This window comes from Ischnura elegans, chromosome 6 (genome assembly GCF_921293095.1).
Source record: "Ischnura elegans chromosome 6, ioIscEleg1.1, whole genome shotgun sequence".
In the NCBI taxonomy this organism is placed as follows: domain Eukaryota; kingdom Metazoa; phylum Arthropoda; class Insecta; order Odonata; family Coenagrionidae; genus Ischnura; species Ischnura elegans.
This window is the reverse complement of record NC_060251.1, coordinates 67,452,755-67,476,031: the sequence shown is the minus strand read 5'-3', so window position 1 is coordinate 67,476,031 and position 23,277 is coordinate 67,452,755. Positions and strand designations below refer to the sequence as shown.

The following is a 23,277-nucleotide window of genomic DNA, read 5'->3' as shown; positions in this document are numbered from 1 at the left end:
TTCTTCCGTTTTACTTTGAAAGCATAAAGAATTAAGGATAAGGAGGTGTCTTTTCCAACCAAAAACAACCCACCGCAATAAGTAAAAGGAGTGCAAATATGACCAAATGTTTCCTTACAATTTTCAGAACAATTCTAACAATGCCGTGGCCAATATTCTGCAGTTGGACAGACCACATCGACTTCTCGAGAAATCTGATTAAGGATAGATTCTGACTAACGTAATACGCCTTCGACTCATTGGAAATCAAGTTTATACATATTTCTCTAGCTTAAATATTTAGGTTTTTAAAATTGATCTTAGGTCTTGAATTGAAATGTATTTTTAACCGAATAATTACAAAACTTTCGATAAACCGATTGTCAACGACTACGTAATTGTCTTTAACGACGATAAATTGATGATGGAAAGTTATTAAGATTCAAAATCTACCAATTACATCATATATTCAATGAATCATCGCTGACAACTTAAATATTTCCTCCGGGGTACGAAAGATGTTCTGTTTCAATATTTTACAGACGCATACGTTAGCAAATTAATGTTCTACATCACAAAATTCGTTTACTTGGGCACCCAGAAAATTGAATTTGAAGTCATTCAGCGAAACGAACCTATTCACGAATCTTGCACGGTATAAAAATCTAATGCGAAATAGGAAACAGTTACAGGCGGCACTTTGAGGAAGTCGTGTAAATTCATGATAAGGTATCACTGATATTACACTTATTCCACACACAAAAACAGACGCTAACTTTGGCAACAAAGAGTTGCCCAAGCCAGTGTCCCGCATTTTGCACTACAATAAGTGTGGAGTATTTGCATCACCCTGAATCTCCCACGATACCTTTCCAGACTACCCTTAAGCTATCCAACAGGAATCTAGGAAGAGGGGGTCCTCATTATTTCAACAACATTCCTCCGTTTCGAGTGGCAACAGTGATGGCGAAATACCGGTTTCGGTGCGACGACAACAGGGTCACGCAAATCGTCCGAAGCGAACCGAAATAAACGCCACATGGGCAAAATGTTTCGCGACGCGACGGTGCGCGTGATGGAATGAAAGCCAACTAAATACCGCCGAGAACGAAAAGTAGGCTAAAACCCGACGGGAACAACTTTCGCGAACTCCTTCGAGGTTCGCACGGACACATACACACATGCGACAGAAGGCTCTCAGAGCCCGCGGACGCAAACAAAACAATAAAACGAATCACAGGAGTCGGCATGGGCTTACCGCACGGGCTTGGAGTACACACATAGGTAGCGTGTAGGGAAAAGTAAATAAATATGTAACTTCCCACCGACATAATGACACAAGATTGATGTCTTCAGCAAAAAAATAGTACATATGTATATCTCTCCACTAATAGAAAATGCAGCGCTGCGCCACCAAAACCCAACTAGGCCATGTGCCAGTTGCTGTTTTAACATGCTAGATGAAAACATCTCTTACAAAGAGACTGCTACGATACGGTACATGAATTATTTATATAAAATTGCGTCCCACTTATAGGAGTATTTGAAAGTGCAGCCTGCAAGCGAAATAGGTTGCCAACCCTTGCCATTATGGAAGACGACCGTTATGTGTCATGAAGCGAAAGATATCTACAACCCACACACCTAAAAAGGCGAGGAACAACAGAGGTGATGTTCCACATGAGAAAAAAGCCGACTATGCGAATAAATCCCGGATTTCGAGGAGACAGTAGGGGGATTTCAGATATAGAACAAAATATAATACCTTCGTCCTCATCTTGAGGTAGCGGGCAAGCCGCGTTAGCGCGGCCGGAGTCTTCGGCATCTCGAGGCTGACCGTTGGTCGCCACCTCCGAGAGATTGAAACAGTTGACTGCGCCAGAGCTGACCGGGTTCCCGGACCGACCACAGGGTGAATTGATTATTCAAAATTATAAATAGACGGATGAACACTTCACTAAAATCGCCGCGACGCTTGTCGTGTCGTTGGAGGTCAGCGGGTAAAACTTCGTAAACAATGCAGCGGACGAAAATCCAGCGTGCACACACACGAGACACTGCCAAAACCGTTGAAGTTAGCCTCTGGAACGCGGACGACTGCTTTGTTCACACAACAATGCGTCGGGGCAACAATGAAGCACACGCGAAACAACAATGTTGATCTCTCTCTCGCCTGCTACCCTTGCGCTCTCGGACGCCAACAAGCGAACTGAACTGTACGGAGCGGGCTATGCTAGGACTGCGCCACGGAGCGCTACCTCCCCTACGTTCCCCCTCCCTGAGCCCCCATACACCAGCTGCTCCCCCCCATCCCACTGTCCCGTTGGCGGAGCGTGGCGACCCCCACCTCCTTAGCCGCCAAGTCGTAAAGAGGCAGCGGATGACGAGTGGAGGGGAGGGTATGACCGGGCAGGAGGGGTGAGGTTCGGGAACCGCAATAGAAGAAAAGCAAGAGGGGTGGGGGTCCGGAATTCCCTCGCACAAGTTCCTCGGCAGCTGCCTGCGATGCCGGTAGAGAAAACCCCAACTTCGAAACTCCCGCGAAGGACGTCGGGAATGACAGACAAGACTAGACAAGCAAACGATCAAAATTGCAGTGAAACTTCATCTGAAGAAATAATGGATATATCTTGACACTAACTTTTAATACGTGAGGTAACAGTTGTGATTTTCACTCTTTAAAAGTGCAGAGAAAACTCCAACTTCGAAAGTGCCGCGACAGAAAAGACCAAACAAGAAAACAATCAATATTGCAGAGAAACTACATCTGAAGAAATAATGGATATATATCTTTACACTAAATTTTACGTAAGTACGTAATGAAACAGTTTTTACTTTTACTCTTTAAAAGACCAGAGAAAACACCGAAAGCGCCGCGAAAGACGACAGAAATGACAGACGAGGCCTATATGAAAACAATCAAAACTACAAAGAAACCACATTTGCAGAAATAATGGAAATCTACCTTTAATCTAAAAGAAACACTTGTAATTTTCACTCTTTAAAAAGGGCAGAGACAACCACAAATTCCATTGAGGATACTGTTAAACTCATTAAAAAAACTTGAAAATTCGTAAGCAATGCCAATAATATAATATCCAAGTGATAAAACAAAAAATTCTTCATAAAAAATGTTTGAAACCTCTCCGACCAGCAGTAGGACTCAAGTTTTAAAAATGCTCACAAAATGACGTAGTTCACGACGATGACATTACACGAACTTTGCTAGAAGGAACACGTCTCTAGTCAGATCCCAGACAGCCAGTCAAGCTTCCAATATTTTTTACTGCATCATTAAGTTTATCTCACGATTTGGGTCACCTGCAAACGATGAGTACCGGATAAATAAAAATATAATATAACCGAAACCGATTACATTACAGCGAAGATTTCGACGAATGGAAAATTGTGTGAACACATTTTGACAAACGGGAGCGATAAAATGTACATCGTGCAAATTATCGACCTGATGGAGAGTCGGTATCACAATTGCAATATCGCTGCCAAAACGTGTAAATGGGTCAGCGTCTTAAAGAGAGGCGTAAATATGAAAAAAAACAAAGATTCCATCTCTCACTTAGTTTACCGCGGGAGTCGACTCAAAGGATCTAGGCCCAGCTTCGTGAAGTGCAATCTCGGAGATATTTAAAAAAAACGAACAGAAATAACACTTATTTTTATGAATTTCAAAGGATTTTATGCGACGACGACGACGCTTAATGCGGGAAGATAAACTACCTTTCCAATTAGATAGAGAGAACCATTGTAAATTCAATTTATCTTCGCAATTATATGGGATGGTTACAATGTCGTAGCCAGGATTTTGGAATGGGGGTTTACCACGGATTTAGGAGACCTTCTGGGGTGTATAGTAAACTCCCCTCGGAAAATGGGGGCACGCCCGAAAAATTTTGGGATTTTTGATGTAAAAGGTGATTTTTAGGACTCAAAAACAGCAATTTTGCAGGAGTATTTATTAAAAGCTTTTTATTGAGGCCATCTTACACGTTTTTGTGCGCCTCTCTTAAAGGGGGTGGAGGTTATCAGTATTAATAATAGGATGTTTTGTTTGTTCTAGTTTAAATAGGCAGATTACCTTCATAGGTAAGATAAAGTAGTTTATGTGTCATATGCTCATGTGTGGTGTGCTTGTGGGAATACTCTTGCCTGCTGGAAATCATAGGCGGATATAGGGGGAGGCGGGGGCAAGACGCTTAAAAAATAGACAAGAATTTTAATACGGTTATCACTACGTTCGTTTTATTTTGTGTATTACGGAGCCTCAATAATTTCACCATTAATTACTTTCACATCAGAATAAAGAGAATATTTTCTACGGGAATTGTTGTACTTCGTTTTTAATCTCAAATGTGAGGAGACCTGTCAGACTCTTGTGCTCCCCCAGAATAAAATCCTGGATCCACCCCTGTTGGTGATTAATGACCCCCTGCCAATCACCCAACAGGTGGCTCCCAGGGAATTATGTAGAAGCAACCTTTTCCCTCAACAACCATAGGAAATGCCTCTTATTCCCATGACCTCTGAGCTATAAGAAAAAGCCATAATATTAACTCTCTTGAGGGATATTAAAATTTTATCTACTGGGTCCGCTATTTTTAGCAGGATACACATTCCTCCGCCAAATGAAATAAGCCTGCAAAGTAAACCGTAGATTTAAGTATTTCCTTTACGAGATTTCCACGGTTATTTCACTAAGGATTACGATCATGAAGCCTTCGAAGTTTTACCACCGTTCCCCACGACTGATCCCGGTCGTTCACCCTAAACCGGTCGTTGAATAAAAAATCACTTGCTTGCATAAAAAATTAACTTCCTTTCCGTAGGGGACGGTTGTTAATGCAACGTTCTCATGCAATCTTAGTGAAAAGGAATTTTGTCAGCTAAGTAGGCGTTCTACATTGGCAGGGTAGTGACAACACGAACTTCGAGAAAAAATAGGAGCTTCAGAGCCATACAACGGGAATCGAACGATGTGCCAGTTAACTCAAATGATTTTTTTTCGTAGCGATTTTATATTTTAGGCATTTTAATCCTTATCTTTGTGAAAATCCTCAAATAATCCCTATTAATACGAAAAATTCTGTACGGAATGCCGAAAAAGTAAACAAGTAGGTAAATCTTCTCGCACTGCTTATAGAAAATATTAACCATGGATTAAGATACGTGGCTAGGGAATGGCGATGCACCGACTTCGTTTAATCACATATCACAGGGACACTGATCAAAAATCGGCTTCATTGGCAAAATCGACTTCCGTCTTTCGTCCCTTCAACATCAACAATTGAATTCGCCCTCACAACATGTGGCGCACATGTTAGCGTTGTCGATAATAAAATGTTCTTCGTGTGAAGAGGAAACATAAAACGGAATTTTTTTTAACAAAATACAGGAAATAATTTAACAAATAGAAAGTAAATTCAAAAATATAATATTTGTATTGTTTTTTTTTAATTTTTAATATTTTTTGGCTACCAATCTGGTATTTCATTTGGAATTTTTTCATTTTCACTTGAAATCGCAGCTGCGAATTTCTTAGATCTTTTGTAAATTCTAAAAAACCTCTTTTTGCCGTTATTCTTATATAATAAATGTTATGTACCCACGGAAGGCGCATTTCCGCTGCCCCGGTAACCCATGCTTACCACAGCCAGCCAGTTAACAATGAATAATTTTTATGCGCATTTGTTTGCATTGCGCGTGTAGTGTGTTGTTTGTGTTAGGAGAAACTTACAAACTATAAGATAACATAATTTAAATATTTGAATCATTGAGTACATTACACTTTAACACACAATTAGCAAGATTTGCAATTGATAAATTTTAAAACTTTTTAAAATCTCTTTTCTAGTGATTATTTTACTGAAAATAGCAATTTAATTGTTATATTTTTATTTAGTTTTGTACTTAAGCTACCCTAAGGCATAACAGCGAACAGCACTCAGCCGCTCCTCCCATAACAATGCGAATTAAACAATGAGTGTCCACTCAGCTCGGGTAGATATGGTTATTCGAATATCGTCAACGGGAGGATGTTTCGAAATCTGCCAGAAGGTCTTGAAAAAAGAGGCGCTAATATTTGAGACCACGGGAAATTTTGAAGGTAATGACGGAAGGTGACCCAAACGAACTGAAGGTTGTGTTTCAGAATAGGAAGCATCGTGGTTGGAAGATAGAAAACTCTAAATATATTTTCCTGCCACTGCACTTTCCGCGAAGGGGGGATAGATCTTTATTTATCTAGGAAAAAGGTTTCCATTTAATGAGCAAATTCAATCCGCCTCGACACGAACAAAAATTACAGTTAGATACGGTTAATTTCGAAACTCATCTTATGACTTCTCAAATACTCCCTTTATAATGCTTAATTTAAAAAATAATTACATATTTCTCTGCTACTTGATGCTTTATAAAGCATAATCCAATTGCATAAAGGATTTTGGGGTTCTCCGCCGGATAATTGGCGGCATGTACCCCGAAGTTCGCTTAATCCGAGAAGATCCCCTGAAGAACGAAGCTTTGTTTCGAAGAACGAGCTGTTCTTCGTTACATCGGGAGACATGCAGCCAATTACCTGGAAGAGAACCCGAGAATAATTTCTGCAACTGATACGCAGGGAGAATAATGATCCACTAGCCTATTTCCTGCCTAACACCCACACTTATCCAGCATCTACCTCTGCACCAACTTCATAGAGAAACTCGTCTCCTCTAAACATCTGCTTCAACTTACAACTCTCGATGGATTACAAAAGTATCAACTGAAAAAAATAAAAAAATCATGAAAAACGGATGACAAATCCATGCACCGACCTTCAATATAGTGCATGAACTTCCGTGAGGGATCCAAGTCGATAGACGTGACTCACGTAAAATGAACGCGACTCATCCATGCTCTCTGGATCTGAATCACGTTGATGTGAATTTTGCATCGAACGGATAAAAGTTAGGGAAAATTATTCCCCTTTCGGTATGAAAAGCAGGAAGCTGTGCCGATAACCTTTTGAACGAATTCAGTGACTCTGTAAGTAGAGTTGCGTAACCGATTCGCTATTCAAACTCCAAACCGCGCGATATAGAATATTTGTGATGTCGTTCGCATGCAAGGCAATCAAAGTAAGCAAGGCTGGAAAGCTTACATTGCGATGATACGTTAGCGGAAGAGTAACATAATACGGACAAAAACCTTGTGCAAAGTGAGCGAATATATTAAACTAACACTAATTATTCTCTTGATACATTTTGCAATGTTTGAAAGCGATAGACGAGAAACTGCCAACATTTTTTAAGATGATGAAAGCGATGAGAAAATAAACCTCCGCTGAGTAATGCAATGCAGGAAAATATTTGCTGGTTTTGCAGATTTCCATACTGAGTTGGCGGAAAAAGATTTTCAAAAAAGCTTAACAAATGACTCTCGACGAGTAGCGCTGGCGTAATCCACACACGGCGAAGTGCGAAACCACGATTAATTCACTAGGTTACTGTCTTCCGGGGAACGCTGATGAAAACAGGAGGACAGACATGATAACGAGTTGCAATTTGATAACATTTGCATACGAATTTCCGAGCGGCACTTGGTGCTTATTCTGGAATGACGTCTCTCGCGCTGCAATCGCGTGGTTAATTCGGTGGGAATCGAGAAAAACAAAACACGATATCCAGCGTAATCCAGAATTAAACACATGCATTTATGAGTAATTTAAAGAAGCAGAATACCTATACCTAGAAAAACAACCCCGCCTTTCTCTTTGAGTTTCTCAAGAAAGTATGATCATGTGGAATGATCCAAGCGAAAGTATGATCGGGTGGGAAACCAACATTCTAGAAGTGATGATAGCATTATTTTTCAGCAAGCAATCCGTCACCAAGAAAGACCGAACGAGCTTAAGACCCGTAAGATGTGTCCCCTTAAAAAACGAAGACCATATTTTTCTAATCGGGCAGTATCTCCCGATCGCGCGGAGCGTGGGTATGAGAGTTCATCAAAAAGTAGAATATCACGGATTTTTCGAAAAATTTCAGAATTTTCAGTTTACGGGATTCAATGGTTCAAGAAATATTGCCACTGTGATAAGAAAATAAAAAAATACTGCCTGTCTACGAGGGTTACAGGTGGCCGAGTATTAATCAAAATATGGGGCAAGTATTAAAAATCCAAATTCGGTATCGTTGAGGGAAATGAAGAATTCTTCGTTAAACTGTCGCGGGTACTCGCTAAGTTAGATAAAAAAACTTTTGGGCTACGTCGCCTTGTCAATTTTCGGGTGGCCCCAACGTTTCCCGACCGATGCTGGTCGCTTTTTCAAGGGAATCTTTTATTAAAAATTAATTAACATTCCCTTGAAAAAGCGACCAGCATTGGTCGGGAAACGTTGGGGCCACCCGAAAATTGACGCGGCGACATAGCCCTAAGGTTTTTTTTATCTAACATGGAAATGAAGAAGTCAACATATGGACTACTCATTTTTATTATTAAGATATTGTATCGGTTCAGGCAAGTCATTTTACGAATGACACCGTACCGTATCCCCTCAAACTCTCCTTTTCAATTCACAATACCTCATACTCCCTTCCAAAGGGAATACTAACATACAGATTTTTAACATAATCCTGGTATTTTTCCTTCGCGAGCCGTACATTCAATGGCATAAAAAATGCACCAAAATAGACAAAATGCCAACGAGAGGGAGTCTTGCGTGTCTCTAATATGCATTCAATTGAAAAGTACCACCCCTATTCCATTTGGAACGGAAAAGAAAATTTTCTCCGAGGAAACTTTCAACCACCACCAAGCCCCTGGAGGTGGCTTTCTCGAACACTACGCGGAAGCGTGCGATATATGTATTTCCGTTCGGGAGTGCAACAGCTGCTGGAGGAGAGGAGGAGAAAGCTATAGAGTCGAGACACCACTGCAGCGAGAGTAGAGATGACGATAAAAAAGTTTCGGCGTGCGCGCGGGTCGATAAGGCAGCGAATGTACGAATGCTGCGTCCGAGACGAATCCAACGCAGCAGTCGGCACGGCGCCGACGCTGAGGCCGCGAGGCGCAGCGGAGGGCGACGCTAATATTGCGGGAATGCGGAGACGGCCTCGCATCACACACACACGATCGTATTTTGTCTTTTTTTCCCACGACGAATTACTCATTTCAAACCCACGCCATCATCTGGAAATAGGGAACATATTTGTACATGAGGAACACTGATGAATAGAGTGCTCATAAACCTGAACAGAAGACCAGATATTGTGGCTGCGACAAAAAGTAGAAGAATTAGGTGGCTTGGTAGTGTAAAGGCCTGGTTACACGGTACATTAACACGCACAAGTGAATGATTTTGCGTTTGCGATTGCGAACGTTTGCGTGAATGATTTTTGTGGACCGGAACGGAACATGTACGAATGCATGAACCAAATTAGAACAGGTTCTATTTTCCGTTCATGAATTCGCACAAGTTGGGTGGTTACACGGTGCATTTTCGTGTTCATTCACGCGTTAATACATTTAGACATTAACCCGTACGTGTTTATGTATCGTGTAACCAGGCCTTAAGATGAAGGGAGGAGGATGCAATGATACGAAGAGTGTGGAGAGATCAATCAGAAGGATGGCGCCCACTGAAAAGGCTAAGACTTACAAAGATGTAAGATGGAATGGCCATGTGGTTGAAGATATGAGGAGACTTGGAGGAAAAGTTGACATGGCGGAGGATAGAGGAGTTGGCAATTGTTGGCGAGGATCGAGCAATCGAACTTGGATTGGTAGCATCGCCAACAATCCATGTTCGATTGTTAATGACATTAATTTTCAACTTGGATTTAAGTGGCCACAGGAGTAGAGTAAAATTTTTCACGTTGGAACAAGAGTAATAAGTCAATTTTTCACCGTTTCAAAAAGCAACTACGGAAAGGCGAATGTATTTAGCGGAAATGGACGGATCATCGCTGGATCACACTTCAATGGAATAAATATTCTCTGAAATTCTATACAGAGTCAAGTCGCCTTTATCAAACGGAGCTCGTCGTAATTGTCGATACGGGGAAAGTCTGAGGAAAATGTTTCACGTCACGTGCGATCATGCACCTACCCAACTCCGCACTCGAAAAGTTAATTAATACGAGACAAACACGTGGAAAAACAGGTTTAAGAGTATTTTGAGTAAAAAAAATGAAAGGACATGTGTGGCAAGTTTGCACAAGCACAGAAATATTTATATTGTGAAATGCACTAAAGGCGTCGATGATCACAACTGAAAATAATTAAGCTAATTAAGTAATTAAAGTCAACTATCAGAATCGGTCTTCTCGCGTTCCGAAAGAGACGTCTTATGCAAGCCACTAAAACTCAAATGAAGGACGAGAAAATGATATCAACTGGAAATTGGGAAGATCTCAAACCACGAAACGATTTCCGAGGATATCCGAAGGTATGACACAGAGCAAGAAATTTCAGTGCGAGCGAATTAAAAGATGGCCATTTTCTATTCGTTAAAATTGTTTAAGAATAGGAGGAGATTATAAATAATAACAGGCGACAATAAAAATCGTAAAAAAATTAAAGCGTCATAACCCTGGCATTTTAAGACTTCGACCAAGAAAAAAATACCATAAAGCTGAAAATTGCGAAGATATAATTTATTTGCATTTACTTTCAATAAACAATGACAAATATTTATAAAATAGCCTCAGAAACTATCACATTAATCAGGAGGTAGTATAGAACATATTTATAATTTCAAAATCGCAAAAAATATAGATTTTGTCCGTTCACTTCTGCATTGGGGTTAGAATGTCTCAATTACTAATGTCCGAATGAGTCAATACAATATGGTACACACTTAATTGCGACACGATGACTACCACACCCACATCCTTTCCCACAGCACCTTTACTATGAGAGGGCATCAGGCTCATAAAGAATAAACGAGGCTCTTTTCTTATAAGCTCATATGCTTGCAGCGCCGAAAATGGCTCGAATGAGCGCGAATAACTGCACGCGCAAGAAAGTTTGTTTCCTATTTCGAAACCTTTTTGCCTGCGACAATCGGAGAGGCTATCTTTCGCATGGAGGCGGTGACCTCCAAAGACACGGCCTACTACCGCGTGTACTCCCTCCACGACGCGCGACATGCAAATCACCACCAATAAGACACGGCTGAAAAAAATCGCGCAAGAAATCCACCCGCAGACACAAATCTTAATCTGTACGAACATGCAAATACTCACGATGACATACATAACGCTTTTATCACTTCGTGCCCAGAGAAGCTAACTTATCGTTTTTGTCTCCTCTGCGTGAAAAATGCCAAGGGAATGCAATGTGCAGCGAGTATTTAACTTTTCACGGAGCCTGGAAGGTATTGAATGCCTACTTGCATGGGACTTAACAATGCCCACGTTGCATGAGACGTAACAATGACTGCTTCCATGGAATGTAACAACGCCTACATTGCATGGGACGTAACGATGTCTACTTGCATGTGACGCACAGTGGGGCCAAGCCCCATTTTAAGTCCAAAAATGAAAGTTCGAAATGGGGCTTTTTAAATACTAGGTTGGGTAATAGGATGTTTGAACTGCATAACGGTGTATTTCACAGGTTGATAAGAGTGCACCTGCACGTAGAAATAAGTGTCAAAGTAAGAGAAAAGAGAGGTACTGGTCTCGTTGTCGCAGACACCAAAATGGACGGTCGATTTTAAAATATAATTACAGTACACTGTTCCTTTTGATTTTATTTTTTTACACTTCTAAGCAATTGGATTAAGTATGGAAAATATAAATTTACCTTTAACATTTATAATTCGGAGAAAGTAGATGTGGAGAAATTAATTATCATGAATGGAACGTCGTTGATTTTTCACGATGAAAAAGTTTTATTAATTAGAGAAAAGTTATATAATCGGACGGAATCGAAACGTGATTTTAAGATGTATAATTCATTGAAGAATAAGCTAAATAATGTAAAAGAAATAAAAAACGAGATTCAAGATTTAACAATGCCTCGTAGCATGGAACATAAAAATGACTACTTCAATCGGACTCAAAAATGCGACTTTGCATTGGGCCTCAAGAGAAAGATTTTTCTCAAGATTCTAAAACAAAAACCGGTAGGTTGTATTTAAAAACACTTGCCTTACATCTGACAATACAAAGTTATAATACTCGTTAAAAACCTTGGGGACGTTCCCTCCACTCTTCCTATTGAAGGAGGTTAAAATTAAGAAACTAAGCATTTGTTGTTTTCATTTAAATTTAGAATTTTCCTCGTTCTATCGGACTCTATCCACTGAATGTCTAAAAAATACGCTTATATCTTTGGAAATTACATAAGTAAATCAGCATCTATACAGAAGTTTTTATAAAAGTATTTTTCCTATACTACAAAGTACTTAAGCGGAGGAAAAAGTCAGATGATGAAAAACATTCATTGAAGCTGAAATATTTGTCCTTGTGAAAACAAACCCGCTCTGAAGTTCACTAATTGGCAAAAAACATGAAAGGCACCGCACCGCATAATTTTGGAAGTGATTGTAAATGAATGACTGTTGCCATTTGAGCCGAACCACGAAAGTTACATTAAAAATGGCGCCAACGTCGGCTCAAATATATGGAAAAAGTATTCACTTAAAAATATAAGTAATGTGCTATCGATATTCAGTGTGTTCTGATTTTGCTGTTTTGGAGGAAGTCTACTATTGCAAATTATTTTATGATTAAATAGTTCCTGGAGTATAGCTCATATTTAATACAAAAACGCTGTTAGCCAACGTATCAGTTTATTTCAAACCTTTATCATGGCTATGAAAACTTGAGAATACAATAAAATAAAATGATATACAATATTGTTACATAAATAGAGGAAAATAAGAAAGAAAAGTTTTCAAAGAAATGGTTCACATATCTAAATCAATTAACAGCTGTAATAAAAAAACAGACATTGAAAGCCTTAGCAAAATTTATTTTTATTTAATTAATCGAAATTAATGATAACTAGGTTTGGTAATAGCTTAGTTATCTACGATCAATAAACAAATATATGCAAAACTAAGGTACGTCAAAAATTTTCTGTATTCTCTTCTATTTAAAAAAATTATATTATTGTAAAAAACACTATTGTAACCTTTATGTATGTAACAATATTGTATATCATTGTATTTTATTGAGTTCTCATGTTTTTATTCATATCCCTGATGAAGGTTTTAAATAAACTAAAACATTGACTAACAACTTTTTTGCGTTAAATATGGCCTATACTCCAGGAATTATTTAATCATTAATTAAACGAGGTCAAGATAAGAGAAAAAAGAAAATCAAATTATTTTATAGCACACGAGAAAAGAACTTCTGCTTTGGGATCGCGCTAATCGTAAAATGGGTTTTGTTAAAAGAATATTAGGAAAGTGCGACGACAAATTGAGAGAAATTAGCTACTTTTCCCTCGTTAGACCACATTTGGAATACACTGCCAGTATTTGGGACCCTCATGAAAAAGGCTTAGTAACAGAGTTAGAACGCGTGCAAAGAAGAGCTGCCAGGTATGTGAAAGGTCGTTACGATAGTCTTGTTAGTGTAACTGACCTCTTAGATAAACTCGGATGGGAATCTCTGTCGGACCGTAGATTGAAAAATAGACTAAACCTTTTAGATAAATTCAAGAGCAGTGTCTTTTCTGACGAAGTTAACCATATCTTACGGACGCCTACATACTACGGAAGATCAGATCATATAAATAAAATAAGAGAGATAGATTGTAGAACAGACAGATTCCGAATGTCATTTTTTCCACGATCAATAAGAGATTATAACGGCAGCAATAGAACTCGTAAATAGATTGCATGACTTGTAGTGTAGCCTACTAACCTATGTATAAATTAATGCATGTTTCTTAATTCAATTATTATTTCTAACAGCATATAGTAGTATAGTTTGTTAGTATACGGGACTTTTTTGGACGGTGGGGTGTGCATGTGGGAGTCCAAATGCTTGCTGCATGCTGGATCACCCCCTGCCAAACACCCTAGAGGTGGTTCGTAGGGTATTATGTAGATGTAGATGTCTTGAAACTAACTCCTTTATCCGCCATTAGCTCATTCCAGCTTTCGAAACCGCGCGACGTGCAAACTGCAGCAGGACATTTAAATCGTTAGTTTAATTCGCCACCGATTGCACCTTTTGTTTCCCTATCGTTTCTAAGACAACGGATGAAACGCGTCAAGGGACCTTCCAAGGACTCTTTTTACTGGGAAATTATTCCTTTTCCTCCATACTTTCAACACACGCATACTTCGAAAAATCTCTCAAGCGAGGCATCCCATCAGCAGCAATCTCATCAATACGGAGTAGAAAGGGTGAAAGGCCTTGGGCGTTAGTCATGCTTCTCCTTAGCTTCGAGCCGGGAGCTCCCCAAGCTGCAGAAACAGTGATCGTACGTGATGCCGGTCATGTATATAAAGATAGACTGTAGAAACATATATAACCAGAATGCCGTTTCTTCCACGATCAATAAGAGACTACTAGGTAACCCGGGCGATAATGTCGCACTTATACGGATATTCTATGCATAATATTTTTGCCTGCTTAAGTTACGTTTCTTTGCGTTAGTTATTGATTTAAATGGTTTTAAAACCTTTTTTTGAAGTTCAGAATAAAACGTATGTGTGGAGCTGATTTACCTCTAGCGAGTAATCGACAGGGAAAAATCGAAACTTTTAAGTCTAATAAATGGGTAATTAGAGAACTTTGAGATTGTATTTTTCGTCTGAAGCCGGTGATTCAACGTTTAAAATGATACTTCAATTATCACTGTTTGTGCAGTATTAACGGAGCATATACGGAATGATAGAAAAAGGCCTTTCTGTAATAATTTATATGATGATAACGGCAGCGTTAGAACTTAAAAAAATATTAGTCGACTTGTAGTTTAGCCTACTAACTCATGTATTCCTTAAAGAATATTTCATAATTTTCTTAGTATTTCTAACAGCATGTTTTATGTGTCCTAGCTTTATTGGCAGTATACCTTCATGAATAGATGACAACTTTTGCCTTTGCAGGAATGTGGAAGTATAATGTTATTAGGTATGCGTAACATTTTTACATCCGTGTGGTATGCACGTGGGAATCCTCTCGAATGCTGGTGATTAATAACCCTCTGCCAAACACCCTAAAGGTGACTCGCAGGGTATTATGCAGATGTAGATATATCCCTCACTCATTCCTTTTCTTTGGACCACAGCATTACTGAATGGATTACCCCCGCTGGGACCGAATCTCGGGACCCGCTCACTCGTAAAAACCACACCGCTAGACAGGTACCCAATGAGTCAACGCGATGCGAGATCGTTCGACTGAGTCACTTACGAACTGACCTCTGTTAATTTTGTCATGGTATGACGGCAAACAACATTTTTATCCCATTAGCGTAGGAGTTTGAGCCAGTGGGAAAGCTTGCGCGTCCTCATAACCCCTGGGGACAAAGACTAGCGGAGTGAAGGACCACCCGGTACGACCCCCATGCCCAATAGGCCAAAGGTAGCCCTTGTGAGGCAATCATGAGAAAAACAAAGTAAGTACTGGAATGGACCAGGGAATAGGGTGGTTTCCTATTATTTTTTATTGCCTAAATCGAATGATTATTACTCATGGAATATATATTTCACGCTTTTAGATTTTTAAATGACGATATATATTTTTCACGATTAAATTAAAAGTGAAAATTTAATGCGCGCGAAAACGCGACGGCTAAGTATGAATGCTGGGAAAAGCCCGTGTGACGTCTGGCTGCTGCAGTTTGAGGCCATCCCCATTCAGATAAAGATGTTTTCAGGCGCATGGCAAGTGTTGTCATAGTTTCCGCGAACCGTACTCCACCAATGACGTGACAGAATGTCGGAACAAATATAATGCGATAATTTGGTCGCTTAAATATTCGAAATTTCGACCAATTCTTTGGGGTCATTTCGAAATGTTTTCCGCTCATTCAAATTCATCATAGAAGGATTCTCGGATTTCCGAAGGACAACAATGATGGAACCGACAAACAACCGAGCAAACCAAACAAAGAAAAACGACGGACGTCATCGCGCGCTCGCAATTGGAAGACAGACGATGACCAAGTGCGGAAGGATTGAAAAACAAATGAATGGCGACGCACGCACCTCTCCGTCTGTCTCCAGGGCAAACTTTCCGCCATCGACTCCCAAGATCTTCGGACAAACATTCCGATCGTCGAGTCATCAGCTGAGATGAGAGGAGGAAAGAGACGTCTTCCGATATCTCCAGCACTCCTTCCTTGGGGATTTCTCCCAGGAAAGGAAAGAGGTCTGCCCCAGGAAAGGGCGGCCTGGGGAAACAGAGAGGTTTTCGTGGGATCACATGCACTATAACGAATCGACTTCCCCTTGCAGAAATGCATCCATGACCGAAGTCACGTCCCAATATATTATCAAACCCTATCCTATATCCTAGGAGAAATTATCCCCTTTAGGGATACGATTCACCGCACAGTAACTGCACACTTCCTCCAAATTACGTACGTTTGGCATAATACCAAGAGCGAACACAGTTTCTCTCTATATCATGAAAAAGCTTGGGTCAAGCACTAAAAAAATTAAATTTAGTTAAAAATTCAAGACACGTACTAAATAGCATTGAAAACTATCGACAAAATTCGGGAATGTGGCCAAATTGTTTGAGTGTCACTACCAAGGGCTAAAAAATGAGTTTTAGTTGTCCCCTTTACGATAGCATCCACGCTAATTACTGGCGTAATGGTTTTCAAAAGGCAGTTTTTCCTTTTCTCCTTCATATTTTCTTTAACTTCAGACACACCACCATCAATTCAAAAATTATAAAAATCAGAAAAGCGAATGCGGTATATGCAGGATAGAGTTAGGACCTTCTCAAGATCACCTGTCTTTGGATATACACCTAATTTACTGGGTATTTGTGTAAGGGTCATCACATAATTTTTACACACACACACACTTCAACCCGATAATACCGGAAGAGGAACTATCCAAATTTACAACAATTAGTGGCTCTTGGCACCGATAAAAAATACTAAAACTAAAAGTAGATTAACAGCAATTGATAAGAAATATGCAGGAAAATTAATTTGGGAAATTCGTTGAAATTTTAGCGTGTCCAACAATATAAGAATGACAACTACATTTTTAATACTTGCAGCGCCATCATGGCCTTAAGAATTGTTGAATAGAGAATTGATGAGCGTAAATGAAAAATCTTATAATACAGAACTGCAATGTAAAGTAGCATGTTTTCACGATTTTCCGAAGCCCATGTTGTTGACCGGGAATGTCTAGAAACCTTCAAGTTTTTGAAACAAATTATAATGCTCGCGTATTGCTATATCATCTCAATTTTCGATGAAAATTGTACTTTGGGAAGGACAAGGGGCAAGGACATACTGAACGGCAGGATACTCTCAATATCTTTATTTCAAAGCATTTCCTCATCGCTCCTTGAGATTGGAAAGACCGATTCGAATACGTCTGCAGACGGATCGAAATTAAGGAGGCAACGAAGGGTGAAGACCGCCACCGACAATACGTTTCGCCGTCCGGTGAAAGGCCTTTCGACACACGACTTGGCTTCGCAGCCGAGGCAATTTAGATTAAATCGCGACGATCCTTAATGAGTCCTTTTGCGTTCAACACATCCCGTTACACACAAATCACTCGGAGATACCCATCAACCGAGTTGAGGTCACCCTTAAATCACACTTCGATTCCTTTCTCGGACCCGCTCGCGAGTGAGCGGAAACTTCAGCGAACGAGATATTGACGGCGAGTCGGTCAACTGACCAATATATCTGACGACACAATGGTCTTCTTTGGCTCCATAATAATTCGGGTGTTATATCCGTATTGTTTATAATGAAATGGATGTATATTTAAGTAACTTAGGACATAAAATAGGCTAGTTGACTGGTAGTGTACCTCACTAACTAATGCTGTCCATAATGCATGTTTTTGAATTTTCCAAGCATTTCTAACTGAAATTTTTTGAATGTTCGAGCTTCATTGGCAGATTGCCTTCCTAAGTATGATATGAGTACGGTAATAAGTATGGTAATGGATGTAAATTTTAATTCTCTGGTGCACGTTGGTGACGATTCACCCCTGCAAAACGCCTCTGTAGACGGCTTGCAGGGTTATATGTGGATGAACTGTAAATTATACTGCGTTTAAAATGCGTTAGAAAATAGGTATTCAATAACAAAACTGCCTACTCAAAGAAACATTATTATGTACACTACATATTTCGCTATCGTTAATTACCCGTCATTAGTATCTGAATTAATAGGAAAGTAGCAGAAACATCGAGTCATCCATCAAGAAGGCATCAATTTTCTGCGGTAATTATATATTATAAAGTTAAGTTATCAGGCGCTCTCGTGGAGGAATGTGGCATATAACACCGCAATCACGTATATTCAGAGAGGAAAAAAAACAGTAATTTTGGAAAATTAATCTACGTATTGCACAGCCAGGGACTATTAACTTAATATCGACACATTTTTCACAGCTACGCATATGAATGTAAGCCAATTTCGCAAGTGCAAATTCCTCTTTGTTTCTATAAGCTGCATTAAAAAATCCTGAACATTTTATTTTATATGCAATGTGATGCTGAGAATGTAACGCAGTCACTCACGATGTTTTTCATTACGATAATAAAATCTACGTTTCGAGTAAGGTAGGACACGTGGGCGCGAATTACATCAAGTTGTTCATCCACACTTTCTCTCTTTATTATTGTGATCAATAAGTAAAGAATGCCAAAAAGCAAAGTGTTTAGATTGACCTAAAAGGGGAAATAATGTGAGCGCGATTCTGCAATAAAAGAACTAATGCGGGCTGGCATCGGGGATAAAATGTCACACATGTTTGCAGTGTCGCAATAAGGCAGGAGCAAAAAATCTTAACGGCTTTACGGCTTAATATAGAAATGCGTCATGGAATCGAAATCGCGAATAGGGTTCAAGTGGGAGGAAATAAAAAAAGGGAGATCAATCAATTTGGCATCGTTTGGCTTTCGGAAACGGGCGAGCCAAGAATGGAACGGAGCGCAAAAAAGCCTTCCTCAAATTTATTGTTAGGGAGAGGCTGCCGAAATGTCTCTCTACGTCACCAGGAAACGATCTCACATTATCGGGTGACGTGCGGATGAATATAACGGGGGGAGGGGAAGCAATGGTAAGAGGTTTGAATAATCGGGGTGAATGTATAAGGAGAAAGCGGAAGAATCGCTGAGGAGTGCTTCCTCGGGTCAAGGTGAATCAAAACGGCAGTCAACCCAGACGCATCGCTCGACAAACAAAAATAATCGAAGCGAGCCTTGAAATGCTTATCTAGGCACTTAAACGCTAATCCGCAATGCACACACAAGTGACAAAGGGGCTGCATAAAGGAGGCCCAATTCCATACCATAGAAGGGTGATTCCTGCTGCCACTTCGGTAGCATTTTTATCGGTTTTCAAAAATGTCCGCGCCGCAGTGATGATTGCAATTCGATACCTTTTTTTTTCGAAATATTTTGCGGTATAATGATAGTAATTGCGAGGAATATCATAGACAAAGCCATGATTTCGATAGATCACATCATAATGTATTAAAATTTCGGTATTATTTATTATTTCCTAACGAAAATCGGATCACTTTGCCCGTCAGCGACGCGAGTGGCGACTTTTGCAAACCCACTTAAATGCGCGTTGGGTGACAACACATTTAGAGGACGACTAGGGAATCCTCTATTGTAATATTCGTGATAGGGGATGTCAACGAGCGGGGAAGATCGACAGCGCATAATATAATGGACGATTACTGCACTGATTCAAACTAACTTGAACGGCGATTGCACCAGAGTAGCTCCGTGTTCGCAAAGAGAATATGCTCGCTAATGTTATTTTTTTAAAGCTGCAATAAACGCTGATTGAACAGAAGCTCGATTAAGATTTTATGAGGCTGGTACAACTTAATGCGGACCATATCTTGCGGACGCCAACGTACTACGGAAGATCAGATCATATAAATAAAATAAGAGAGATAGATTGCAGAACAGACAGATTCCGAATGTCATTTTTTCCACGATCGATAAGAGATTATAACGGCAGCAATAGAACTCGTAAATAGATTGCATGACTTGTAGTGTAGCCTACTAACCTATGTAAAACTTAATGCATGTTTCTGAATTTCTATTCTATATTCTATTTCTAACAGCATATAGTAGTATAGTTTGTTATTATACGGGACGTTTTTTGGGCGGTGTGGTGTGCATGTGGGAGTCCAAATGCATGCTGCATGCTGGTGATTGATCACCCCCTGCCAAACACCCTAGAGGTGGCTCGCAGGGTATTATGTAGATGTAGATGTAATGAGAACGATCAAATTAAGAATGAGAGGGGAGTGTTTTTAACACTTGGATATTCATTCGGAACCAAACTAATTACGAAGTTGGCAATATTCCAACAAGAAATTCCCCATCAGTTGTCACTCATTGATTTAACCAGAAGGTTGAAGTGGTTAGGTGAGGGTAGATCTCACCACATTAAAAATCCACCCCAACCCATAGGCAAGTGAATAACTACACTTTTTGGCGAGGAGGACCAAATAATTTCCCTGGGTCTGCTCGCACATGGAGGATTTACGTGGAACTTTCACAAATATGGGCATAAGTTAAAATGGTCCATAAGTACCAGATACTTTAAAGGAAATTTCGTTAAAACTTCTTTCAACAAGATTCAACGAGGTGATTCGTCAAATTTCTGTTGAATAGTCACTTGAATGCAATATTACGCACATAAAATAGTTGTTTCACTCTAGAGCGTTAATTCTCCGACAGTTAAGACATGATTTCTTATAAATATCAACTATGCTCCACTAGCTTGTAAGCGAGCAAATAACTAGACAACAATTCATCCGAAGAATAACATCGAAGCCCTCTAAATATCGATAGAAGGTGAAAACCCCAGCTACCTGATCGAAAACATTCTTACGATCAACAACAATGCACTCCATTTAACGAGAGTCAACTTGTTTACACTGAGAAGAGGAATTAGGAAACTTAAAACGCTGTGACGTAAATGCTGCTGACCGAAAATTCCCAGAAACCTTTGCACATGGAATCCCAAAAACATGAGATGCGTTTGCGGAACTAAATACCAGAAAGATAGCCTCTGGACCGCGACCGGAAGCCGAGGGAAAAGAAGTTTTATCAGCAGCGAAAGAATTTCAAAAGTATAAGAAAAAAACAACTAAAAAGAATTTTCGCAATCGTTGAACAAAACAGGAATTCATGATTTAACTCGATCGTAATTCAAGAGGAAGGTCAAATCTGCCGCCGAAAATATCACAAAGAAGTTTCCATTCAATGAAATACCTCGATAATCATTGTCAATGGCCGTGAAGTGTCGAAGCAATCTTCGCTTGACACTGAAATGACTGCAACACTGAAGGGTGAAAATATTTGGCTTTAAGAGCAGCAACCGTTAGCTGAAAAGGACCAGAATATCTATTTTTTCGCAACGACACATGGTTTCAAGTGAACTCTTCTGCTAAAGCTATTCATAAGAGCACACTACCTACTGATGGCAAGATTAAACCTATATATTCACAAGATCAATTCTGAACAAAGCAGACCCTTAACGTCATTTTCCTGCATCTCAAATTTGAAAATTTTACCTCCGCATCCTCACAGATGTAACATCTTTATATTTCTAGAAACAGGGAAATTTTGACAAGGTTATATTATATCTAATCCGAAAATTTGGAGACGTTAAGTTTTACATTAGAAATACCCACGTCACCCAAAAACATAATTCGATTGACGACACTAAAACAAGCGAAACCGGTCGTACAATTTATGTTTACACGAAGAGGTTTTAGATATCTTCTCCAAAGCACAAACAAAAAAGATACAAAAAACAACCGGTCGAGCGTAAGTGAAATGTCCTCTTAAAAAGTGGATATTCAATGACTTGACCGTAGCATTGAGAGGAGGAGAGATGGATTCAGTATGGAATGCGAATTGCAAGGTTATGATAAAGTAATTTCAAGCTTAATTAAGCAAAGCAATTAGAAACCTAATTAGTAAGAGAAGTCTGATTTCGCTCAAAACTTATACAGAAAATATCAGGCAAATTACCGCAAATGGTAGAGCCTCAAAACCCCATCATTGAGATTGATACTGTTTACAGGACCGGTACAAAAAATCAGCGAAGGGCATGTAATACGGATAAGTTCTGAAACCCGCCGATTAGCGGGGTATATTAGCTTGATACCGCCTCCTATTTCATGAGAAAGTTCGCGTCCAATTCGTCACGTTTTTCTCCATGAAGCGGATAAGAAAATAAAGAAAAGAGAGAACGTGACCGCAGGGCCCTTGCGTGCAAATCGCATTTAGTATCCACGGAGGCGACAGAAGAGTGTCGCAGCAGAACGCAATTTGTTCCAAAAAGAGGGAATGATGGTTCGACGCGTCGCCCAAAACGACATTTCTCACGGAAAACAATTCGAGAGGTTAAATGACACGCGGATGCTCTCACCCGAGCGAAACAAATGATGAATGGATAATGAAATTTCACGCTGGAACAGAAAAAAGCATTCGGAAGGGCATATTAAGGGAGAAGGAAACGAAAAAATATGCTCCGCACAATTAATATATAACGAGATAATTCGAAGAAAAAAAATTCTCCACCGACTAAGGAAACAAGACGAAATGTCATGAATATTTTTATAATTCTTTGCCCGCGTTCGGACAAAAGTTATCTCATCCAGTGAATGACATAATCATCTAGGCCGTAAAATTTTAGTTTCATTTACGATTTTACGTAGGAAAATTTATCACATACATTTATTGAAATCAAGAAAAAACGCGTCTACTGGAGTGTTGTCTTCAACAAGTTTTGCGCCTCGAAGTGTTTCATTACAGAGCTGACAACAATGTATTCAATGAATCCGCATGAGATAGACGTTAAAGATATCGGTCTGTAATTAGATGGCTGTACCTTGACTGTCTCCACTTTTGCACATCGGCGTTACATTGGCAATTTTCCAGTCATCGGGTATTTCGCGTTGCTTGATGGATTTTCTGAATATTAGCTGTAAGTAGGGAGCAATTTCTGAGGATAGTTCTTTTTACATGCGAAATATTGTAGTCTGCAAAATGTACAGAAAATACGAATACAGTGGATACAGTTAAGAGAGCGCATTATTGCTACTCTACCGATATTATTCCGTAACTAATTACACGTCTA

General features: G+C 39.6%; 1 protein-coding gene across 9 annotated transcripts in view; it reads right to left on the bottom strand.

Moving 5' to 3' along the window:
- The window catches only part of LOC124160929 (TLD domain-containing protein 2), a 962,297-nt gene that overhangs the window by 47,782 nt on the left and 891,238 nt on the right, over positions 1-23,277 (bottom strand). The window contains exon 1 of one of the 9 annotated variants that reach the window (XM_046537064.1): positions 1,745-2,200. The exons of the other annotated variants lie outside the window; for them this stretch is intronic. Within the exon in view, the coding sequence (XP_046393020.1) occupies positions 1,745-1,804 (60 nt within the window). The 5' untranslated portion in view covers positions 1,805-2,200. Of the gene's footprint in view, positions 1-1,744; positions 2,201-23,277 lie in introns of those variants that run through there. 9 annotated transcript variants of the gene reach the window in all.